General features: G+C 41.7%; 2 protein-coding genes across 2 annotated transcripts; one reads left to right on the top strand and one right to left on the bottom strand.

Moving 5' to 3' along the window:
* Window positions 1–5073: 5073 nt before the first annotated feature.
* On the bottom strand, window positions 5074–14719 carry psen1 (presenilin 1). The gene is made up of 11 exons (XM_086094135.1): window positions 14669–14719; window positions 13307–13404; window positions 12557–12852; window positions 11348–11489; window positions 10112–10179; window positions 9798–10018; window positions 9625–9723; window positions 8367–8462; window positions 8132–8302; window positions 6611–6729; window positions 5074–6461 (listed from the first exon to the last, which is right to left on the bottom strand). The coding sequence occupies exons 2-11, from the start codon at window positions 13370–13372 to the stop codon at window positions 6306–6308; spliced, it is 1434 nt and encodes a 477-aa protein (XP_085950261.1). The 5' UTR covers window positions 13373–13404; window positions 14669–14719; the 3' UTR covers window positions 5074–6305.
* Window positions 14720–15716: 997 nt separating this feature from the next.
* LOC147162423 (enhancer of rudimentary homolog) lies at window positions 15717–17097 on the top strand. Its single transcript, XM_086095061.1, has 4 exons — window positions 15717–15833; window positions 16357–16444; window positions 16532–16652; window positions 16846–17097. The coding sequence occupies exons 1-4, from the start codon at window positions 15831–15833 to the stop codon at window positions 16946–16948; spliced, it is 315 nt and encodes a 104-aa protein (XP_085951187.1). The 5' UTR covers window positions 15717–15830; the 3' UTR covers window positions 16949–17097.
* Window positions 17098–18917: the final 1820 nt, after the last annotated feature.

Here is an 18917-nt window from a genome sequence, read left to right as displayed (position 1 = left end):
GAACTATGTCGAGGGGAAACTTTTATTTATGACGCTTAGATGGTGAGAAAATGTGCCATACATAAAAATGCCTTCGTAAATTAATGACATTGAAACAAACAAGTTCATAAATAAACGCCGAATGTCCACTTTCTTTTTCTAATATTGTGATGAGCTCATTTAGTCAACAAGATGGAGAGACTGCTGTTGCTAGACGACCAGAATGCATCCCACCCAAAGTATTGCAGGCAATATTAATTTCTCTGTATACAGTTATTGCAAGTAAGGGTTATGCCACCAAATATGACATGTGGTTCACTTTACGTTTATTTAATAATATCTGTTCCAATACTTTTGCTCACTTTAAAGTGGACGTGTTCAAACAAGAGGTGCTTTTTTTTCATCTATGCATTCTCTATATTCTCATGTGAACTTACAAATATACAGTATATTTTCCCACTTATGAATTTTCTCACGTTGTCCCAAATTGTGACAATGAAGTGTGTGTGCGTGTCTTGACGAAAAGCTTAGAATGTAGTTCATGGGCTTGTTGGTGGTTTTTTTTTTGTGTTTTTTTAAAGGCTTCCCAAAGCGACAATTTGGCTTTGCTTTTTATGATTAAGCAACATTTAAACCTTCAATCAGGCCCTTTAATTAGCATTTTTCCATCAAAATCAAAGGGACGGCACATCGAAGGGATTTTGCGCTGTCGACTTTGGTCCAAACGTGCACAAAAATAACAGCGAAACAGGATTAATTGGGAATTTGAAAGAGGAAATGGCGAGTGTGCACCCCTTACTCTTCAAAATCACCCCAAAAAAAAAAAAAGAGACGCAATGAGCTGTTGTGTATAAATAAACATTGGCTGTAAAGTATAATTGTCACACTTTGTCGTGGATGCCGTTCACAGAGTCGGAATGAGACCTCTCTTGACAAGATCATTACCAGTGGAACCAGCCCAAACCACGTGTGCGCGCGCGTTACGCGTTTACGCCATGCACTTCTCAGCAGAATGGTTGAAAACCACGCTGCCCTCCAACAAAAAAACAACAACTTTTTTTCCTCCTTTTTCTCAAGGGAGGCGACTCGGGGCCAACATTTGCGAGTGTTAAGCCTCCCACGCAGCAGCCAGTGGTGGCGCGTGATTATAGCACACAATGTCAAGCAGGCTTTTTATACCCCGGCTGATTGTATAGCGCAATATTCACCCGTCAGCGACTTTGGTTACGTTGCGTTCGTGTGGAAAATTGGAAAGAGTTGACCTTGGATCTTCGAGAGAGAGAGAGAGAGAGAGAGAGAGAGAGACAGCGAGAGAGAGAGCGAGAGAGAGAGAGAGAGAGAGAGAGAGAGCGAGAGAGCGAGAGAGAGAGACAGCGAGAGAGAGAGAGAGAGAGAGTGAGAGAGGAGAGAGAGCGAGAGAGAGAGAGACGAGAGAGAGAGCGAGAGAGAGAGCGAGCGAGAACGACAGCCAGAGAGAGAGAGACAGCGAGAGAGGAAGAGAGACAGCGAAAGAGAGAGAGAGAGCAAGAGAGAGGCAGTGTGAGAGAGCAAGAGAGAAAGTGAGAGAGAGAGAAAGAGAGAGAGCCAGAGAGAGAGAGACAGCGAGAGAGAGAGAGAGAGAGCGAGAACGACAGCCAGAGAGAGAGAGATAGCTAGAGAGAGAGGGAGAGAGAGACAGCGAGAGAGGGAGAGAGAGCGAGAGAGAGAGAAAGAGAGAGAGGGAGAAAGACAGCGAAAGAGAAAGAGAGAGAGACAGTGAGAGAGAGAGAGAGAGAGAGAGAGAGAGAGAGAGAGAGACAGTGAGAGAGAGAGAGAGAGAGCGAGAACGACAGCCAGAGAGAGAGAGACAGCGAGAGAGGAAGAGAGACAGCGAAAGAGAGAGAGAGAGCAAGAGAGAGGCAGCGTGAGAGAGCAAGAGAGAAAGTGAGAGAGAGAGAAAGAGAGAGAGCCAGAGAGAGAGAGACAGCGAGAGAGAGAGAGAGAGAGCGAGAACGACAGCCAGAGAGAGAGAGATAGCTAGAGAGAGAGGGAGAGAGAGACAGCGAGAGAGGGAGAGAGAGCGAGAGAGAGAGAAAGAGAGAGAGACAGTGAGAGAGAGTGAGAGAGCCAGAGAGAGAGGGAGAAAGACAGCGAAAGAGAAAGAGAGAGAGAGAGAGAGAGAGAGACAGTGAGAGAGAGAGAGAGAGAGCGAGAACGACAGCCAGAGAGAGAGAGATAGCTAGAGAGAGAGGGAGAGAGAGAGAGACAGCGAGAGAGGGAGAGAGAGCGAGAGAGAAAGAGAGAGAGGGAGAAAGACAGCGAAAGAGAAAGAGAGAGAGACAGTGAGAGAGAGAGAGAGAGAGAGAGAGAGAGAGAGAGAGAGAGAGAGAGAGAGAGATTTCCATCGGTGCGTTGAACAGTGGAGACGCAAAACAGTCACGGCTTGGATTTATCACAAAATTCAGAAGATGTGAAAACGGCCAAGATGTCGGTTTGTACCGACTTCTCAACACTCAAGGCTCCGATGTCAAGCGAACTCAGTTGCAGGTTGAAGCGATTTCTGAGCCACTTTGCATTTTGGGTTTCCAATTCGGGCAATTGACAATTCCGAAATGGCGTCACAAGTCAAAATGGCGGTCGAGGAGGGTTTGAAGTCAGATTTATTTAACTTGGAGTGAACTAGTTCCGCCCTCAAAGGATTTGAGGCAAATGTAAACAACAAAGATGGCTGATTGCGGGGATTTTTTTTAACACAATTATACACAAACAAACAATTGTGTATCATCAAATAACAATTTGCTTGAGATTGAGAATAAGCATTCTAACTATAATTGAACATAGAAAATAAAAAATCGGAATCGAATCGTGAGACATTCAAAGATTCCCGCCCCTAATATTTTGGTGTGGAGTTTCACCATTTTGGAGGTAACGCAATAATTTCACATTTTAATGTATTGTGATACGTAACATTTTTCCTCAGCAGCAATGCGCTGATGACGCAACATTTCTGCCGTAAAATGGTCAACACTAAAAACTTGTCCCCAAAAATCTGTATGTGTCGCAAACATCAAAGAGGAAAAACAAACCTTTGAAATTCATCAAGTTTATTGCATTTTGCTTGCTAAAAGACGCTACACGTTTCTCTTCAGTCCAATCCGCTCAGTTTGCGTGCGCTGCGATGACGGGAGTATTTTTAGTTGTGCGCCCCCCAAAATAGCTGACCGGACACTTCCTTCGCCGGGACGACTACAAACAGAACCTTTCACAAGGCCTGGCGCAACTTGTTCCATTTTCGTTCTAGCGAAAGACTCCCTCTCGAGTTTCTACACTTTCTCTTTCCGCTTCTCAGACGAGCGCTGCACAAGACGTCCCGCTTTTTTTTTCTTCTTCCCGGAAGTCAGAGCTGCCGGCTGAGCTTGTGGGCTTGACGCTCCTTGGCGTTGAAGGCGTACTTGGTGTCCTGGAGCTGGTCGATGAGTTGGCGGGCCTCGCGCATGTCTCCGGCCAGCTGTCCGTACTTCTCCGCCAGCTCCTGGTTCTCCCGCCGGAGTTCCACCACCAGCTGGCTCAGCTCGTCGTTCTGCCGGCCGCAGTGCGCCTTCAGTTGCTCCATCTCGGACAGGGTGTCCTCCATGCGGCGGACCAGGCTGTCCAGCTTGTCCTGGGACATCTTCGTGTCGTCGACGTTTGTGCGGTTACCCACACCGGCGGTTATTCTCGCCTAATATCCTCCTCGTTCTTCCCAACACGCTAATCTCATTAGGGGATCTATCTTGGGTGATGCCGAGGATTTGGAATTATCCCCCCGGCAGCTTTGGACGTATTGTACGTCAATTGCCTTGAAAGTCCCCCAAAACTGACCTATTCTTTAAGAAATGCTGATATTCAACATTAAGGGACACAATACACAAAATGCCTTGAAGAATTTTTGGAAATGTCCTAAAAGTTGGGCTTTTTACAAAAAAAAAAAAAATGGATGAAAGATATTGAGATTGGATGTGATCAATTTAAAACGGCTACCAAAAGTCCAGAAAAGGAGGTTGATCAAAATAAAAAAATAAAAATACATTTGCCGTCGTCTTCCAAGTGTCTCCAAAAATGCCTTCAAAAACTGCTGGAAATTGATGTATTTTTTTTTTGTTTGAAATAGTTCTGAAAATCAAGGTTCCTAAAAAAAAAAAAGTCCCTCAAAATGGATTGATCAACAAAACGTCCTCAAAATGATCCTCCAAAAGACATGAACATTGAGCGTTCTACAAAAATGCCTTCAAAGTTTTGAAAATTGACAATCTACATAAAAAGCCTCCAAAAGGAGCATATTTGAATAAAATACAGAGAATGGACATATTCAACCTAAAATGGCTTCCAAAAGGCCTGAAAGTTATTACAAAACAGACGTATTTGACAAATTAACAAAAATTCCAAAAGTCCTCAAAATTGACATGTAAGAAAAAAAATGCCTTAAGGAACACCTAGAAATGTCCTTTTTTTTCAACTTATTCTGTATAAAATAACTTCAAAAGCTCCTGAACATTTATATATTCAACGGCTTCCGAAAAGTCCTGAAAATTCAGGTTCTTTGACTTAAAAAGTCCAAAAGTCCCCACAAATGACTGATTAGTCAAAAAATGCCATTTAAAAACATTTGTAAACAAATTTAACTATAAGAATGGCTTGCCAATCCTAAATATTCAAATGTCTACAAAATGCCTTGAACGTTTTGAAAATTTAAACATTCTACACAAACCGCCTTCAAAACCTCCTGAAAATAAGACTTATTTAATGGCGTTCAAAAGTTTCTACAAAAATGACACTTTCTAAATGGAATACATTCTGCATCAAACGCCTTCAAAACGTGCCAAAAAGGGGCAAACTATACATCAAAAAGTCGTCACATTTAAAAACTTCAAATTTAACATTTCTCCAACGTATGCCATCCCAATTTTTACCAAGCAGTCTTGAAAAAGTCCCCAAAAGCTTAGTTGCCTTCAAAAAGTCCAGAACAAAGAAGAATTGTACAGATAATGTCTCAAACTTTTTTCTTTTTTAAATTGCGGTATTTCACCAAAACGCTTTCATAAGGTCCCATTTTGATTGAAAGGTGAAAACAAAGAATTGCATTGACTTCAGTGGTTGTTTATTTAAAAAAACAAAAGCAAGTGAACACATTTAAACTCGCAAAAAGACATGATGCATGTTAATTAAAGGACACAAAATAAAGCAAAGTCAGCCCAAACTGTCCGTCAAACCCAAAAAATTGCGCGTATGAGAAGAAAAGCGATGCCGCGGCGTCGTACGCATCACTCGTTGTTATTATTCATATTCAAGCTGTTCAAATCTTCCACGGCTCTTGGACTGCATGTGTGATGTCGTGCAAATTGAACTTCACGCTGTCCCAGCACTGCCACATTCGCCGATACAAGCTGCCAAAAAAAAAATTCCGTGTCTGCATCACCGGTCAGGCTTTTCACATCCGAATCCCGCAAAAGAAAACGCAAACTTTATGAGTCTTAGATTTTTACCCCCGAACCATGTTGGTTGATACAAACACAGAAAATTCGGTTGAACTGTGGCACCCTTTACGCCGCTATACCCTTACATGCAGATATTCCCTGGTCGACGACCCTTACACGCAGTACGGCGCTGGTACTACACCTACAAAGTTGGAATATTCCCGCGCCAACTGAAGCTGGCATGTAAAATACTTGTCGGTCGGACGGTGACAAACATTACATGCTGGTTGTGACGTTGCAAAACACCCTTTCACGCTGTTACGGCTCTGGTACTACTTCTGAAGCTGGGTTGATTTTGCCCCACCCCAACCCATCCTTTTTATACAGCGAGATGTGGAAAGAAAAGGTGAAACTTTACACCCCTTTCTCCAAGGCGGGAAATTGCCTCAGTGAGAGAGGATGGAAAACGGTGTTAAAAAAAAAAGAAAAAAAAAAAGAAGACAGTATTTGTGTGAAAGGGGCCGTGAGATCTGGACTCTTATTTCGAAGATCCTGGTGTTTGTGAGAGGGAGCGAGTTGGACAGCTCGGCAGTCGCGGCGCTGAAAGTGACTTCCTGGTGTCCCTGAGCAAGGCACCTGCTGCGCCGGCCGTAGAAGAACCGGAAAGGCTCCGTCTCGGCGTAAATTAAAAAAAGGTGGAAAAACATTCTCGCTGGGAGTCAATCAGAGTTTTGCGTTGCTAGCCTGAGACAGGAGTTGGATAAAAAAATAAAATGACACAAAAAAAGAGAAGAAAAAAAAGCGAGGAACGCCCTCCCTTCCTCTCAGCTGGAACAAACTAGTCATCCCGTCCTGTCACGGGCAAGTTTTTCATGAGGAAAAAGTTTGTTCCTGCTAAATGTAGAACTGGTGAAGCGCCAGCTCGTCCATGAAGGGGCGCACCAGGTTGTCGGTGGCAAAGTAGAAGACCAGGCCGAAGAAGATGGAGATGGGCAGCGCGGGGAGCGCCTTCTTGAAGATGGCCAGCAGCAGCAGCGTCAGACACAAACCCTGCGGGAGGGAGAAACCACACGCCACACAAGGGAGGGGCGGTTGGGGCGAGGAGGGGCGGGGAGGGGGGGGGGGGGCGGTTACGTCAAGCTGGCGGCTTATTTACGACGGCGCCGCCGGGGGTGGAGCGCGGCTTTGCGGCCACTCACAATGAGGATGGCGACGAAGCAGGCCAGCGTGGTGTTCCAGTCGCCGCTGGCGGCGGCCGAGGCTTTTCCCACCAGCACGCTGTAGAAGATGAAGTCTCCCAGGCCCAGCTTGACACCCCCTGGGGACACAGCGGGGGCGCACGTGACCACCACACGTGCGCGGGCTCCCTGCCACCATGTGAGGACAGCCCCTCGTTCGCACCCCCCCCCCCCGTGTCATTAGCGCCCCTTGTCCCGAGATGCCCTTCATCCTGAATGGCCCTCGTTGCCCCCCCCCTCCCCCCTCATGAGCATAGTGTTCATTTCAGCAACGAAAACTCAACACAAATAATTTAGCCAACATTTTTCACCCGACTAAAACTCTCATTGATAAACAATAACAGACTAAACAAGACGAAAATTGACTTCACTTAATAAAAACGGGACTAAATTCAGCCGAAAACGTTCCAGCAATAATGTTAATCCGACCGCGAACGAATGCTGGCTAATTTACTAGCTCGTAGCATTGAGTCATTGTAGCCACTTGTTGATATACTGTAAATTGTGTGTCAAGTTGTTTATCATCAAAAAGATGAGAGAACATTTTGTGTGAAAAAGTTTTAGAACCAAAATGTTCAACATAATCTGCTGACAAAAAAATATACAGGGGGTAAAATGATTGTCCTGACTAAAACTAGACGAATAAAATTATATTTTCTTAAGACTAAAATGCTAGATTTATAGTCGACTAAAAATGGACTAAATAAAAATGGGATGAGGTTGACTGACTGTGATAAAAACTAACAAGCGTGATTGAAACTGGACTAAAAGGAGACTCAATTTTAAAATGGCGGATAAAAATAACACGAGTAAAGCGCAATTATTATTTTTGATCACGATTAACTCATTTACCTCCAAAAACGTATAAATGTGTTCTATTTAAAATTGTCCCAAAGACGTATTTATACGTTTTTTATGTGTGTTTGTTTTTAATGCTAGAGCATAAAGAAGGCTTTGATGCCGCCTCTCAACTGCAAAGAACGGTTAGAAGAAATGGTAATTATTACACAAACGGCCAGCAGGCGGCAGCAGAGCATAGGAAATGAACCAGGACCATGTTGAAAAAAAAACTTAATTACTCAGCTTTCTAAATAGATTTGTGAAAAGATGAAACTTAGCTATATTGCTAATGCTAATTGCTGCAAAACGGAAACAGATAGAAATATACTTTTTTTTCCTGATGAAAGAAGAGACTCTAATCTTTCTTTTGGTAGGTTACAATATTCTGCGGGCCTTGCAAAATCAGTCAAACTAATTGAATTGGGTTGTTTTAGTGAAAATGGCTGCGAGGGAATGAGTTAATCGTTTACATAACTGTTTTAAAATTGCCCAAATTTTGAATTTCAGCTTGTCAACAGAAGATTTTTGTCGCCCTCCATGAAAGCAGACTGATTGTTTGTGCGGTTGACTTCAGGCAACCCATGACGAATACTTTTGGCCAAACCATTCCTATTTTTGCTGCATTGAAAGGTTTCCACTCACGCTCCTCGTCGTCATCCTCGACGGGCGGCCGGTCCGAGGGCATCTGCTGGATCTGCCGCCGGGTGTCCTCGTTGGACTGCATTTGGCCCAGCTGGTGCTCCTGGTGGCTCACCCAGGATGGCGTGAAGCCTCCGTTGTCGCCCGACGGACTGGCCGGCGCCGGCGCCAAAGCTGCGCACGGGGGCGTTCGTCAGCAACGTCGAGGCGCGCAGTCGGACGGGAGGCGGGCGCTCACCTGTTTGAGGCTCGGGCTGAGGCGCCGTCGTGTCATCGGGGGTCCTCTTGGGCCGCGTGTCCGTGTCGGCCATGTTGACCAGCCACACCATGGTTGCTGCGGGAGGAGGGAAAGTTCACATTCTCCCTGCGTTATTTCTATAAGACGCCAGCGTGGCTGCCGGCAAGAATGTACTGCCGCTTCTAATCTGGGCTCTCGCGTGTTCTTCCTGTGTTAGTGTGGCTTCCTCCCACATGCCAAAAACGCGCATGATATGCACCCCGTGGTGGATACACTGAAACACACGTGTTATCATGATCCCCTAAATGCTCGTTAATGTTTACAAGAACACGCCTGAGGTCACGGCTCTAAAGCAAGTGTGGTCAACATGCGGCATGTGGGTCACGTTATGACCCCGACGGCAGCGTTTGATGCGACCCGTCACTCAAGGCGAAAAACAGAATTTGCAAAATGCTCTAAATGACTATGTTAATGTCATCGTTTTCCATAAAGCCCGAAGAGAACGGGGTCTTGTCCAATTAGAACAAAACACAACATCATCATCATCATCATCATCATCATGCCGTTTTAATCCAGACCTGATCCAGATTTGCACACTTTGTAAATGCAACAAGGAAAATCTGGTTTCTGACATTCACACGCTTGCATTTCTGTCTGAATTTACCCAATTTAAACAAAAGCGGTGAAAAGAGATGTCAAAATGTGTTTAATCTGGATCTGAACCGGATTGAGCATTTTGCAGCAATGTAAACGTAACATCAGAACCCATTTAATAAATTCAAACTCTTATTGTTTTATCACATTACAGCGGCATGTTTTTTTTTTTTAGAACAGAATGAACAGATATAAAATTTGTGATTAATTGTGAGTTAACTATTGAAGTAATGCAATCAATTACAATAAAAAAAAAATAATCGCCTGACGCGTTAAAAAAAGATAGAAAAAATACTTTAAAATTAGGGGCGTCAGATCATAATTTGTCGCATGACTTCACGATTAATCATTAATTTTATATCTGTTCCAAATGTACAATAATTTTTTTTAATAGATTTTCATACTCTTGTTGACAAAAGTGGAAAAAAATGTTAAACTAATAGAAATAGTCCAAATGAATTTTTGACTTTATAGCCGTCAATGGCAGTGAATGAGTTCATCATGATTTCAATATCAATAAAACCAACTGTGATTATTTTTTTTCTCTTCCATAATCTCCCAGCCATCGTGTTGTACATTTCGGTGTCAGAAAAAATGTCCTTACATGAATAGATGAGGGCGGGAAAAATGGGCTCATTCCTCTCCTGAGCCGTCTCCACCAAGATCCTCAGAGGGCCTTTGGGACACAGCACCGCCAACAGATCTGGAAGCAGAAATGGTCATGTGACGGCGGGTGGGGGGGGGGGGGGGTGTTGACTCAAGGCGGGTCATACACACCGTAGACGGATATGACAGCGAGTATGAGCCAAGCGGTCCATTCGGGCAGGTACTTGATGAAGACCAGCGCCATGAGAGCACTGATCATGATGAGGTAGGCCTGCTGGAGGCGCAGCGGCCCCTTCCAGTAGATGCACAGCATGCCCACCACGCCGAAGTTCCACACGATGACCGCCAGCGTCATGTAGTCCATGGCCACGTTGTAGGTTTTGAACACCTCCCTGTGGTGGCGGAAAGAGGGGGGGGGGGGGGGGGTAGGATATGATGTAAGGATGTAGGATAGGGGATGGGTGAAATGAGAGGGGGGGGCTTACTTGAGGTAGAGGTAGGAGAAGAAGAAGAGCAGGGGCAAGGAGGAGATGAAGAGCCAGCCTTGGATCACCTAAAGAAAAACAAGTCAAGTGATAACATTGCCAGTCGAAAAGTCTTTTTTTTTTTTTTACATGCTTCCGCTTCAGCTGTTTTGCAGTTTAAAGCCCCTTTCACACTGCCTGCTGTGACACAGTTTTATATTAATAGCATCGATAGGGGATCATTTTAGCAAAACAAAACAAAAAAAATCTTAATTTAAGATGGAATTTCATGAGAAAAAACAACTTTCATGGCAGAAAAAGTTCATTAGTATTATTTTACAATATATATATTTTTAAGAGAATAAAATTGTACTATTACGAGAAAGTCACATTGTAACAAGGAAAAAAGTCACTATTTTATGGGGGGGGGATATTGTAGGACAACAACACTATTATGGGGAAAAAGGCATGACTTTAGCCAAATAAGAATGAAGTTTTACTTAAAATTTTATTTTAGGTGCAAAAAAATACTGTTTTATGACAGAGGAAAATGTAACTTTTGAGGAATAAAATTGCATCATTATTACTAAAATATTTTTGGGGGTTGAAAAAAGTAAACACTTTACTAGAATATTTACAAGGGAATTTTTAAAATTTGTTTTAAAAAGGTCAATTTTAGTCAGAAATTTTAATTTTACATAAACTTCTGGTTTTACAAGAATTCTTCTATTTTAGCACAGTCACAGTTTTAGTTTAAAAAAAAAAAGAAGTAAAATATGAACTTTTGCAGAAAATAAGTCACAATTTCAGTACAGAACAGCCATTTTACGAGATTTTTAATTTTATGACTAAAATTGTACTATTAATACAAAACAAATCTAATTACAGCCAAAAAGTCAATTTACGAAAAGTCTTTAGTCATTTTAAGAGACTAAAATCACTGTTGTTACAAGAGAGAAACAGTCATCATTTCGTCCAAAAAGAATAAGAAAAAAAGCCCATATCATACACCCCCCCCCCCAAAAAAAAGACACAAATCTGTTTTTAGGAAATGAAACAGTTTTTACTACGAGACAAAAAATGTTTATCTTCTTTGTTGAAACGGTCTTAATTTTACAAGAACGGTTTGTTTACATTTACTTTGAGGTGTGCTGCACAATTGCGGCAATACCCTTTTGCTGGGTTCTGTCTTAAAGCAACCGATGCTTCTTTTTTTTTTTGCCGCATCTCAGCGTGAACGTGTCGGGCGTGACGTACCCTGTAGCAGCGGTACTTGTAGAGCAGCACCAGCACCAGCGTCATGACGATGATGACGGTGATCATGATGGTGGCGTTGAGGATGGAGTTCAGCACCCGCTGGCCCACCGTGTCCGTATCCTCCGTGAACGGCGTGTAGATCCTAATATAACCATAGTCATGATTATAACAATTAGCCGCGGGAAATGGCCAACTTGAGCTGAAAATGTTTTGGTTGTGTCAAACCGTGAGTTGTAACTAAGGGTCAGCAAAATCATTTGTAAGAAATCACATGGCATTCTTTAACAAGAACGAATACGGCGATTGACACTAAAACCAATTTATAAATCAATTACTCTTCCCTACGTCACCTTTGGGCCAATTAAAACTCTGATATGATTGTGACGAATCACATAAATATGACATGCCATCGTGAATTAAACATTCTTTTCAACAGTACGTATATTATTACAATACTTTAGTCATGTTTTTTTTCTAGAACTAAGAGCGTATTATTACAGGAGGAAACTTTTTTTTTCTAGAAAAAAGGCGCAAAAAAAAGGTCATATATTATTTTTAAAGCTACTGAATGTAGAATATTCCATTTTGAATCACTACTGCCACCTGCTGACGAGAAATGAAACTGCACATATCGTTCTTCACATACACATTATGTCACATCCGCAGACAGGGCGCGGGAAACTCGAACCCGAATCCGGTCTGAAAACTGTTGGCCAGAGGCTTGCAGGAGTACCCATTTTGAACAGCTAAGGTGTTAATCTACTAATTAGAAGGCATTTCACTCATAAATGGTCAAATAAAAAGCTTACTGTAAAGTTATTTGGGGGGGGGGGGAAAGTTGCATATTTTTACAGGAATACTCTTTAGTTCTAGACCAAATTATGACTTTTCATACTTTGGTCCAAGCTAACCGTGCCATTGTTCTTGAAAACATAATCATAGATCATCAAATATAAATTTGTTATTGTAGCATTTTTACTTTTTCTGGTCAACAGGTAAGCTTTTAATGGCTTTTTTTATATTATTATTTAATTCTATTTAATTGCTATTTAAGGGTACAGATATTAATTATGTGTACTTAGCATTAGGATTATGAAAGGGTCGTTCATTTATCCCCCAATACTGAAAAGGTTTAAGAACCCATGGGATAGTGCATGAAATGCCGCAATGGCGCCACCAAGTGGCCGCGCCAGTTTTTTGTCCACTCACAGCCTCTGTCCGTCATTCTGCGTGTAGAAGCTGACCGACTTGATGGTCGCCACGACGACGACCATGCACAGCGTCACGGGGACGAAGAGCATGATGACGTGCTTGGCGCCATACTTGAGCGTCAACTCCTCATCATCCTCCTCGTCGGCCTCCGCCACGCGGGGGGGCCTGGCGGAGGGGGCCAGGCCGTTCTGCTCCGGACCCCCAGATCCTCCCCCTGAGCCACCCCTGGACCGAACTCTGGTGGTCCCGTCGCCTTGGTGCTGCTCAGTGCCACCGTTGGCATCCTGTTGGTCCTGGAAACGCGAGATGCAAATAAATCCATGGATAAACTGCTCACAGGTTCGCCGGCAGGCTTGGGTGACCCAAGTTTATGACCAAATCTGGACACGCGCGATGAGTGTAAGAGTAACGGTGACAAGAGCAACTATTGCTGAAATAGGAGTCAGGAGGCGCGAGGGACGTAACAGTTGCTGAAGTACAACACAGACGTGTCTGAACTCGATGCTGCCTACAAATAAACATGAAGTGAGCGTTTATATCAAAGTGTGTTTGTGAGCGAGAGCACAAGCATTGCTACTGTAAATCAAATTTACTCCAAAATGGTGCTTATAAAAGTGGACTTTGACTGCGCATGCATGGACACGCCTTTACGTATGAGATTACACACTCATTGTGGCATACACACACTCGGCCACACGCGTTGCAAGTCTGTATTAAGCAATCACTTTCCTTCCGTTTGACACTCACCATGTTGTTTTCCACGTCTTGAGTATCGTTGGCCATGTTGAGACGTGCCGACGCTGGTCCTCGCATGCAAAGCTAATGATGATGAAGTCGCCGTTGCCCTGAGCGGACATGAAAAGGGGCAGGATTGTGTCAAGCAGTTTCACTGATCATTAACACTGAAGACCTCCATTAAATGGCGGCAAGCATGAGGAAGTGAATAAAGGAAGTATTTGGGTCACATAAGACTAAACAATGACATTTCAAGGAAAGCACAGTCACAGACTAAAGCAAGAAACAAGATGACAATAAAGTCATCATTTTACCTTGAATAATCACAATTTTAGTATGACAAGTCTTTTTAACAGAAAAAAACCACCTAAAAGCTACAATTAAATAGAATATTTAGTAAATAAAAAAAATACAAAAAAATTGAGGGGGGGGGCTAAACTCTGTCAATTTTTGACAATGAAACCTGGAAGTGTACTATTTTTACAAGGTCAAGCCATAATTATCTTAAATATGGCCCAGTTTGATGGCTCATGTTACGTTGTAAAATTCATATTTTAAGGGTCGTGATCATGTTTTAACTGACCTGATCCGGCCTATGGGGTCACTATATGTGGCCCACAATAAGCAAATAATCTGTGTCTACTTCCAAATATCTGTGACTTTGAGGGTGTGTGGCTTTAAATTGCTGGACACGGCCTGGTGAGTGATGTGGGAGTGAGCAAATAAAAGTTGGCTGTTGTGAGCTGAGATTAGTGGTTGGCTTACCTGGCTAAACGTTAGCCAATCAGCGTGTTGAGTACCTGGGCATCAGTTGTGTTATTATGCGTTTATTTTTGTTACCATTTGTTCAATAAAACATTACTAACGAGCGGTGGTAGGCCATAATAAATTAGTTGACGTCGATGCTGTCAAACTTTATCCAGTATTGTTTTTATTATTATTATTTATTCTGTGTTTCTACTCTACGATGCCATTTTTCTTTATTGAAAACGTACCAAATGTTTTTTTATATTGCAAATCTAAGAAGGAAAAAAGATTCAATTGTATTTAATATTTTAAGACCAGTTTGGCTACAATACCAAATGGAGTTAGCGTATGTAAATCAGTATTTTTGTGACTTCTGTGCTCCACATCACCACGGGGAAGACATGTTGGCCACAAACAATATTGGACACATTTGGACGTCAGCAAACACCTGCTACGTTGTTATGTTATCATTTAGCCGAGCCGCTGATGCCAGCGAGTTAGCAACAATGACATAGCGGCACAATAAGCGGCAGCGACCGCCCGCGCCAACTGGTGAATATTTACACGTATAACGTCTCAGTGCGAATGCTGTTTCCGAAGAGAGGGCTTCAAATAATTGAAACTTACCGTCAACAAACGACAAAGGGCGAATTGGGCGTTGTGGACAAACTGAGTAGGTAAATACGGGCTCCTAACCGGAGTACTTTCCCTCTTTGTTCTTCCTGTTCTCTGTGAGCCTACTTCCGGATTGTGCTGTCGAAATTAGTCTCCCTCGCATTTTGTTTTACGGACTAGTTCCGCCTTAAAACACATATTTTCACGTTATATCAGAATTAAATATGTAATTATGCTACTATTGTTAGAAACTTGGTTTTATGAAAATAAAAATGTATTTTAATTTTTTTATTTTTTATCTATGCGTGAGTTCAGAGGACAACTTTTCGCTGCTGGCTACTTTCGAAAAATATATGAATAAACAAACAACAAATAAATAAATACTGGCTACTTCCTGGGTCCCGAACACGCCAAGCAATCGTGTCAATAATCTTGATAGGATAAAGACGTGTAATTTACCCGCAAAACATTTGATTAAGAATAAAGTGTCATTTAAAACGATTCACATGTGAGCGCAAAGTTCTTGCATCGATTTAAAAAAGACATTGATACTGATTATTATTTTGGATAAAGTTTTGGAATTGCCCATTTTCTGTAAAATTACATATTTACAGTTTTATTTTCATTTATATAGGACCACATATTTCCCTTTTACAGAAGCGTGCTCTGAAAATATATTGTCTCATTTATTTGGCTTCAGCAACTATCCATCCGTTATTGGCTAAATAACATACTCACATATGTTAATACACTAATACAAATTTATGTATTTATTTATTGCATATTTGAAAATGAAGCCAAACTATATTTTGGGACTACGGGACAGTCCACAAATGTGAACGCACATAAAACTGTGAATTTGCGCCCCCTGGCTATTGTGTTTGTATGTTCAGTGTTTCTAAAGCATAATAAAAGTACGCCCCATGTAAAGTTCACATAAATTTTTTTAACACATTCACTGATTATTGAACATATTAAAAACAAAACTAATTTACATTAAGTTACATTTAAAACGGAACTCAAGTTCTTCAAATAATTGTGTCGGTTTTTTCTTTTTTTTCTTCTTAACATTGTACTTCCGGTTCAGAAGTCAACTCGTCCAAGCAACAGCGGCAGAAACGCGACACGGATCGACAAACCTTTACAAAAACCGACCACAAACCACATTCAAAGCATGGTATGTAGGATGCTCACTAAATGAATTTTCGTTTCAAGTGTCAGCCGCGAACGTGTTACCCGGTCCAATATTTTTATTGCGTATTTTGAATCAGTAAAATCGGCGCCGCTTGCTAGCTTTTGGCTAAAAGTTAGCATAAACATGGCCAAGTCAAGCGGAGACTTTGATGAATTAACAGCAGGCGACGCCTGGCATAAACTGCGTTTTCATGTTTTGGAATAAATTAAATGACCTTCCTCACAAAAAGTCATTTCATCACTTAAGTTGAGAATGTTTGCCAAGTTATTTATTTTCTCCATTGTGTACTTCAGGTTGCTCGCAACCTGTACCATTTACTTGGAATTTATAACTATCACGCGTCCATTTCTGATTTAATTTCAGTATTACATAACTAAGACACCGAATTACTTTCAGCCGAAGATTATTGTCGCCGCAACTCTGTTTCCCTTCTTTTTTTTAATCAAGTGTATAACTGTGTATGACATTTGTTTTTTTCTTAACACTTGGTCAATGCTTTCTATAGTCTCACACCATCCTGCTGGTGCAACCTACCAAGCGGCCCGAGGGAAGAACATATGCTGACTACGAGTCTGTCAACGAGTGCATGGAAGGTAAAGTGATCATTGTTGTATTAATGAGCTCAAATGTGTTAAAGTGTGCAGCGGGTAGTAAAGACTCAAATCTGTCTTGTATCAAAGGTGTGTGCAAGATGTACGAGGAGCATCTGAAGAGGATGAACCCCAACAGTCCGTCCATCACGTACGACATCAGCCAGCTTTTTGACTTCATCGACGACCTGGCGGATCTCAGCTGTCTGGTGTAAGCACGGCAAAAGGGTCACAATTCATAAATTTGCCTATTCGTGTTTGTCCGTGGTAGAATTCTAGTTCAAATACTCAAAGCTCGCTTCCTTTACATTTTAAGGTACGCGTCTGAAATTTTTGCGGGGCTTATCAGAGGCACTTTACCGACTCCCGTATAACATGAAACCGCGCTGAACTGTGTTGGTCAGGTACCGCGCCGACACGCAGACGTACCAGCCCAACAACAAGGACTGGATCAAGGAGAAGATCTACGTGCTACTGCGCCGCCAGGCCCAGCAGGCCGCCAACTGAAGGGGGTCGGGGGGGGGCCACGCGTCGTCTTGTCGCTTCTTTTCATATACTGTACCCCAGTGTGCGTTGTTGACTTTGTTGTTTCCCACTTGAACGAAGGCATATTTTGTATTTTAAGGTTTGCGTTAAAAATAAAGATTTCAATTACATTATGAACAAGACTGTCATACATTCACATTGGTTTGTTTAGACGCAAAATAAGTCATTTTCTATTTCCGCAAAAGAATCAGAAGAAGAATATATATATTTTTTTAATTTTAAGAGGTTACCATTTCTCCATTTTATTTACGTAGCTGTAGATTTTGAGCAGATTGGGTTACTATTACCGATGAATGGGTTATTTTCTGGACCCAGCAGATTGGGTTGAAGATTGGATTTAGGTGGCTGAAGACAAAAATCTCATACAAATGACTTGCTGTGGCGACCCCTGACATGGGAAAGTTGCTTTTTTCCTGACAAAACAGTGATTTTCAAATTGGTATTTGTTAACTACAATACTGATAGCCCATTTTTACCCCTTGTTTGATCCAAATCTTGACCCAACATGCTGGGTCAAATCCTCAACTCAATAGCCATGGGTAAAAAATAATCCAGCAGTGACTCTGTCCCTTTTGGACCTTAAAAACAGTTGGGTCAAAAATAACCCAACTATGGGTCAAAAATGAACCAATCCTATACTTGGGTCAAATTGACCCAATTTAGAGTTAATAAATGGGTCTTTTAGTGTAAAACAACTTGTAAATATTGGTCAGCTCCTTTACTTGGGTAAAACAAACTCAAAAAGTTGGGTCAAATTGACCCATAAAGTGGATCAGTCCATTTTTGATCCATAATTGGGTTACTTTTGACCCAACTGTATTTAGAGTGTAGATTTTAACACCTGGCAGTTTTAAAGGGATACTTGATTCAATGAGCCATTTTCAGCAGTAAAAAATTAATTGACCAAAAAACAATTTGATAACATTATTTTTCATGTACAATACCTTTTTTTTTTTTTTTTTTTTTTTACATTTGCTGTTAACTGAAGATAGCATCACCTGTGCTGAAGAAGTAGGTAACGACCAATCATGGCTCAGTTTTCTGACCAAACCCAGAAAACAGGTGATTGGTCGTTAACTATGTCCTCAGCACAGGTGATGTCATCTTCAATCGACGGCAAAAAAAAAAAAAAGTTTTAAATGTATTAATTGTACATGAAAAATAATGAAGTTATAAAATTCTTCTGGACAAAATATTTTAACTGCTGAAAATGGCTCAATGATTCAAGCATCCCATTTAAGAGTACATGCAAAAGATACAATCAAAAAAATACTGTAAATTATAAAGATTTACATTTACTTGCGATTTTGAACATATGTGCTGGGTCAAATCCTCAACCCAATACGTTGGGTAAAAATAACCCAGTATTGACTCAGTCGCTTTTGGACACTTTTCACATGGCAGTTATACAAGATAATAATAAAAAAAATACTGTAGTCAAGTTAAAAAATATTCTAAATTTTGAAAATCACGGCAATTTAATAAAAAGAACATGTCACACGTCGTTTTACAAGAAACAGCTTGAATTTTACGTTAAAAATTAGCATTCGGACGAGAAGTTGTAATTTTAATGGAGAAAAAAAAAGTCATTTATGATGATTTATAAAGTTGAAAAGTATTGTAAATACGTTTTTGTGTTGTTGTTTTTTTAAAGTTGTTTCGCGGTCGAACATCATTTAAACTCAGTGTCGTTATGGAATCGAGCTCGTCGCTGAAGAGCGGGGCTCACCTCCAGCGTTATCCGACTGAAGACGCTCAAGAGGCGGCCGCCCTTCGCCTTGCCACCCGCTAATGCTCACGGTGGATCCGTGTTTTTTTTTTTTTTTTTTTCCCCTCCCCTCTCTCTCCCTGCACCTTTGTGTCGTGCGATCGACTCTTGCCGTCTGTTTCTCACACCCACCCCTCTCTCACACTCACTCCACGCCCCCCC

The sequence above is a fragment of the Leptonotus elevatus genome, chromosome 14 (assembly GCF_054856555.1).
Source record: "Leptonotus elevatus isolate MCC_2025b chromosome 14, RoL_Lele_1.0, whole genome shotgun sequence".
Classification (NCBI taxonomy): domain Eukaryota; kingdom Metazoa; phylum Chordata; class Actinopteri; order Syngnathiformes; family Syngnathidae; genus Leptonotus; species Leptonotus elevatus.
Note: the sequence above shows the minus strand (reverse complement) of the source record. Positions and strands in the feature narration are given on the sequence as shown.

Bases quoted from the DNA above. Each gene is read 5' to 3' on its own strand.
- psen1 (XM_086094135.1), bottom strand. From the start codon at position 13,372: ATGCGAGGACCAGCGTCGGCACGTCTCAACATGGCCAACGATACTCAA. The intron at 8,463-9,624 runs GTAAGGACATTT...CTCCTCCCGCAG, and splicing joins TCCCGCCCTCATCTATTCAT to CAACCATGGTGTGGCTGGTC. The intron at 6,462-6,610 runs GTGAGTGGCCGC...TCCCTCCCGCAG, and splicing joins GCTTCGTCGCCATCCTCATT to GGTTTGTGTCTGACGCTGCT.
- LOC147162423 (XM_086095061.1), top strand. The intron at 16,445-16,531 runs GTAAAGTGATCA...CTTGTATCAAAG, and splicing joins TGTCAACGAGTGCATGGAAG to GTGTGTGCAAGATGTACGAG. The intron at 16,653-16,845 runs GTAAGCACGGCA...TGTGTTGGTCAG, and splicing joins GCGGATCTCAGCTGTCTGGT to GTACCGCGCCGACACGCAGA.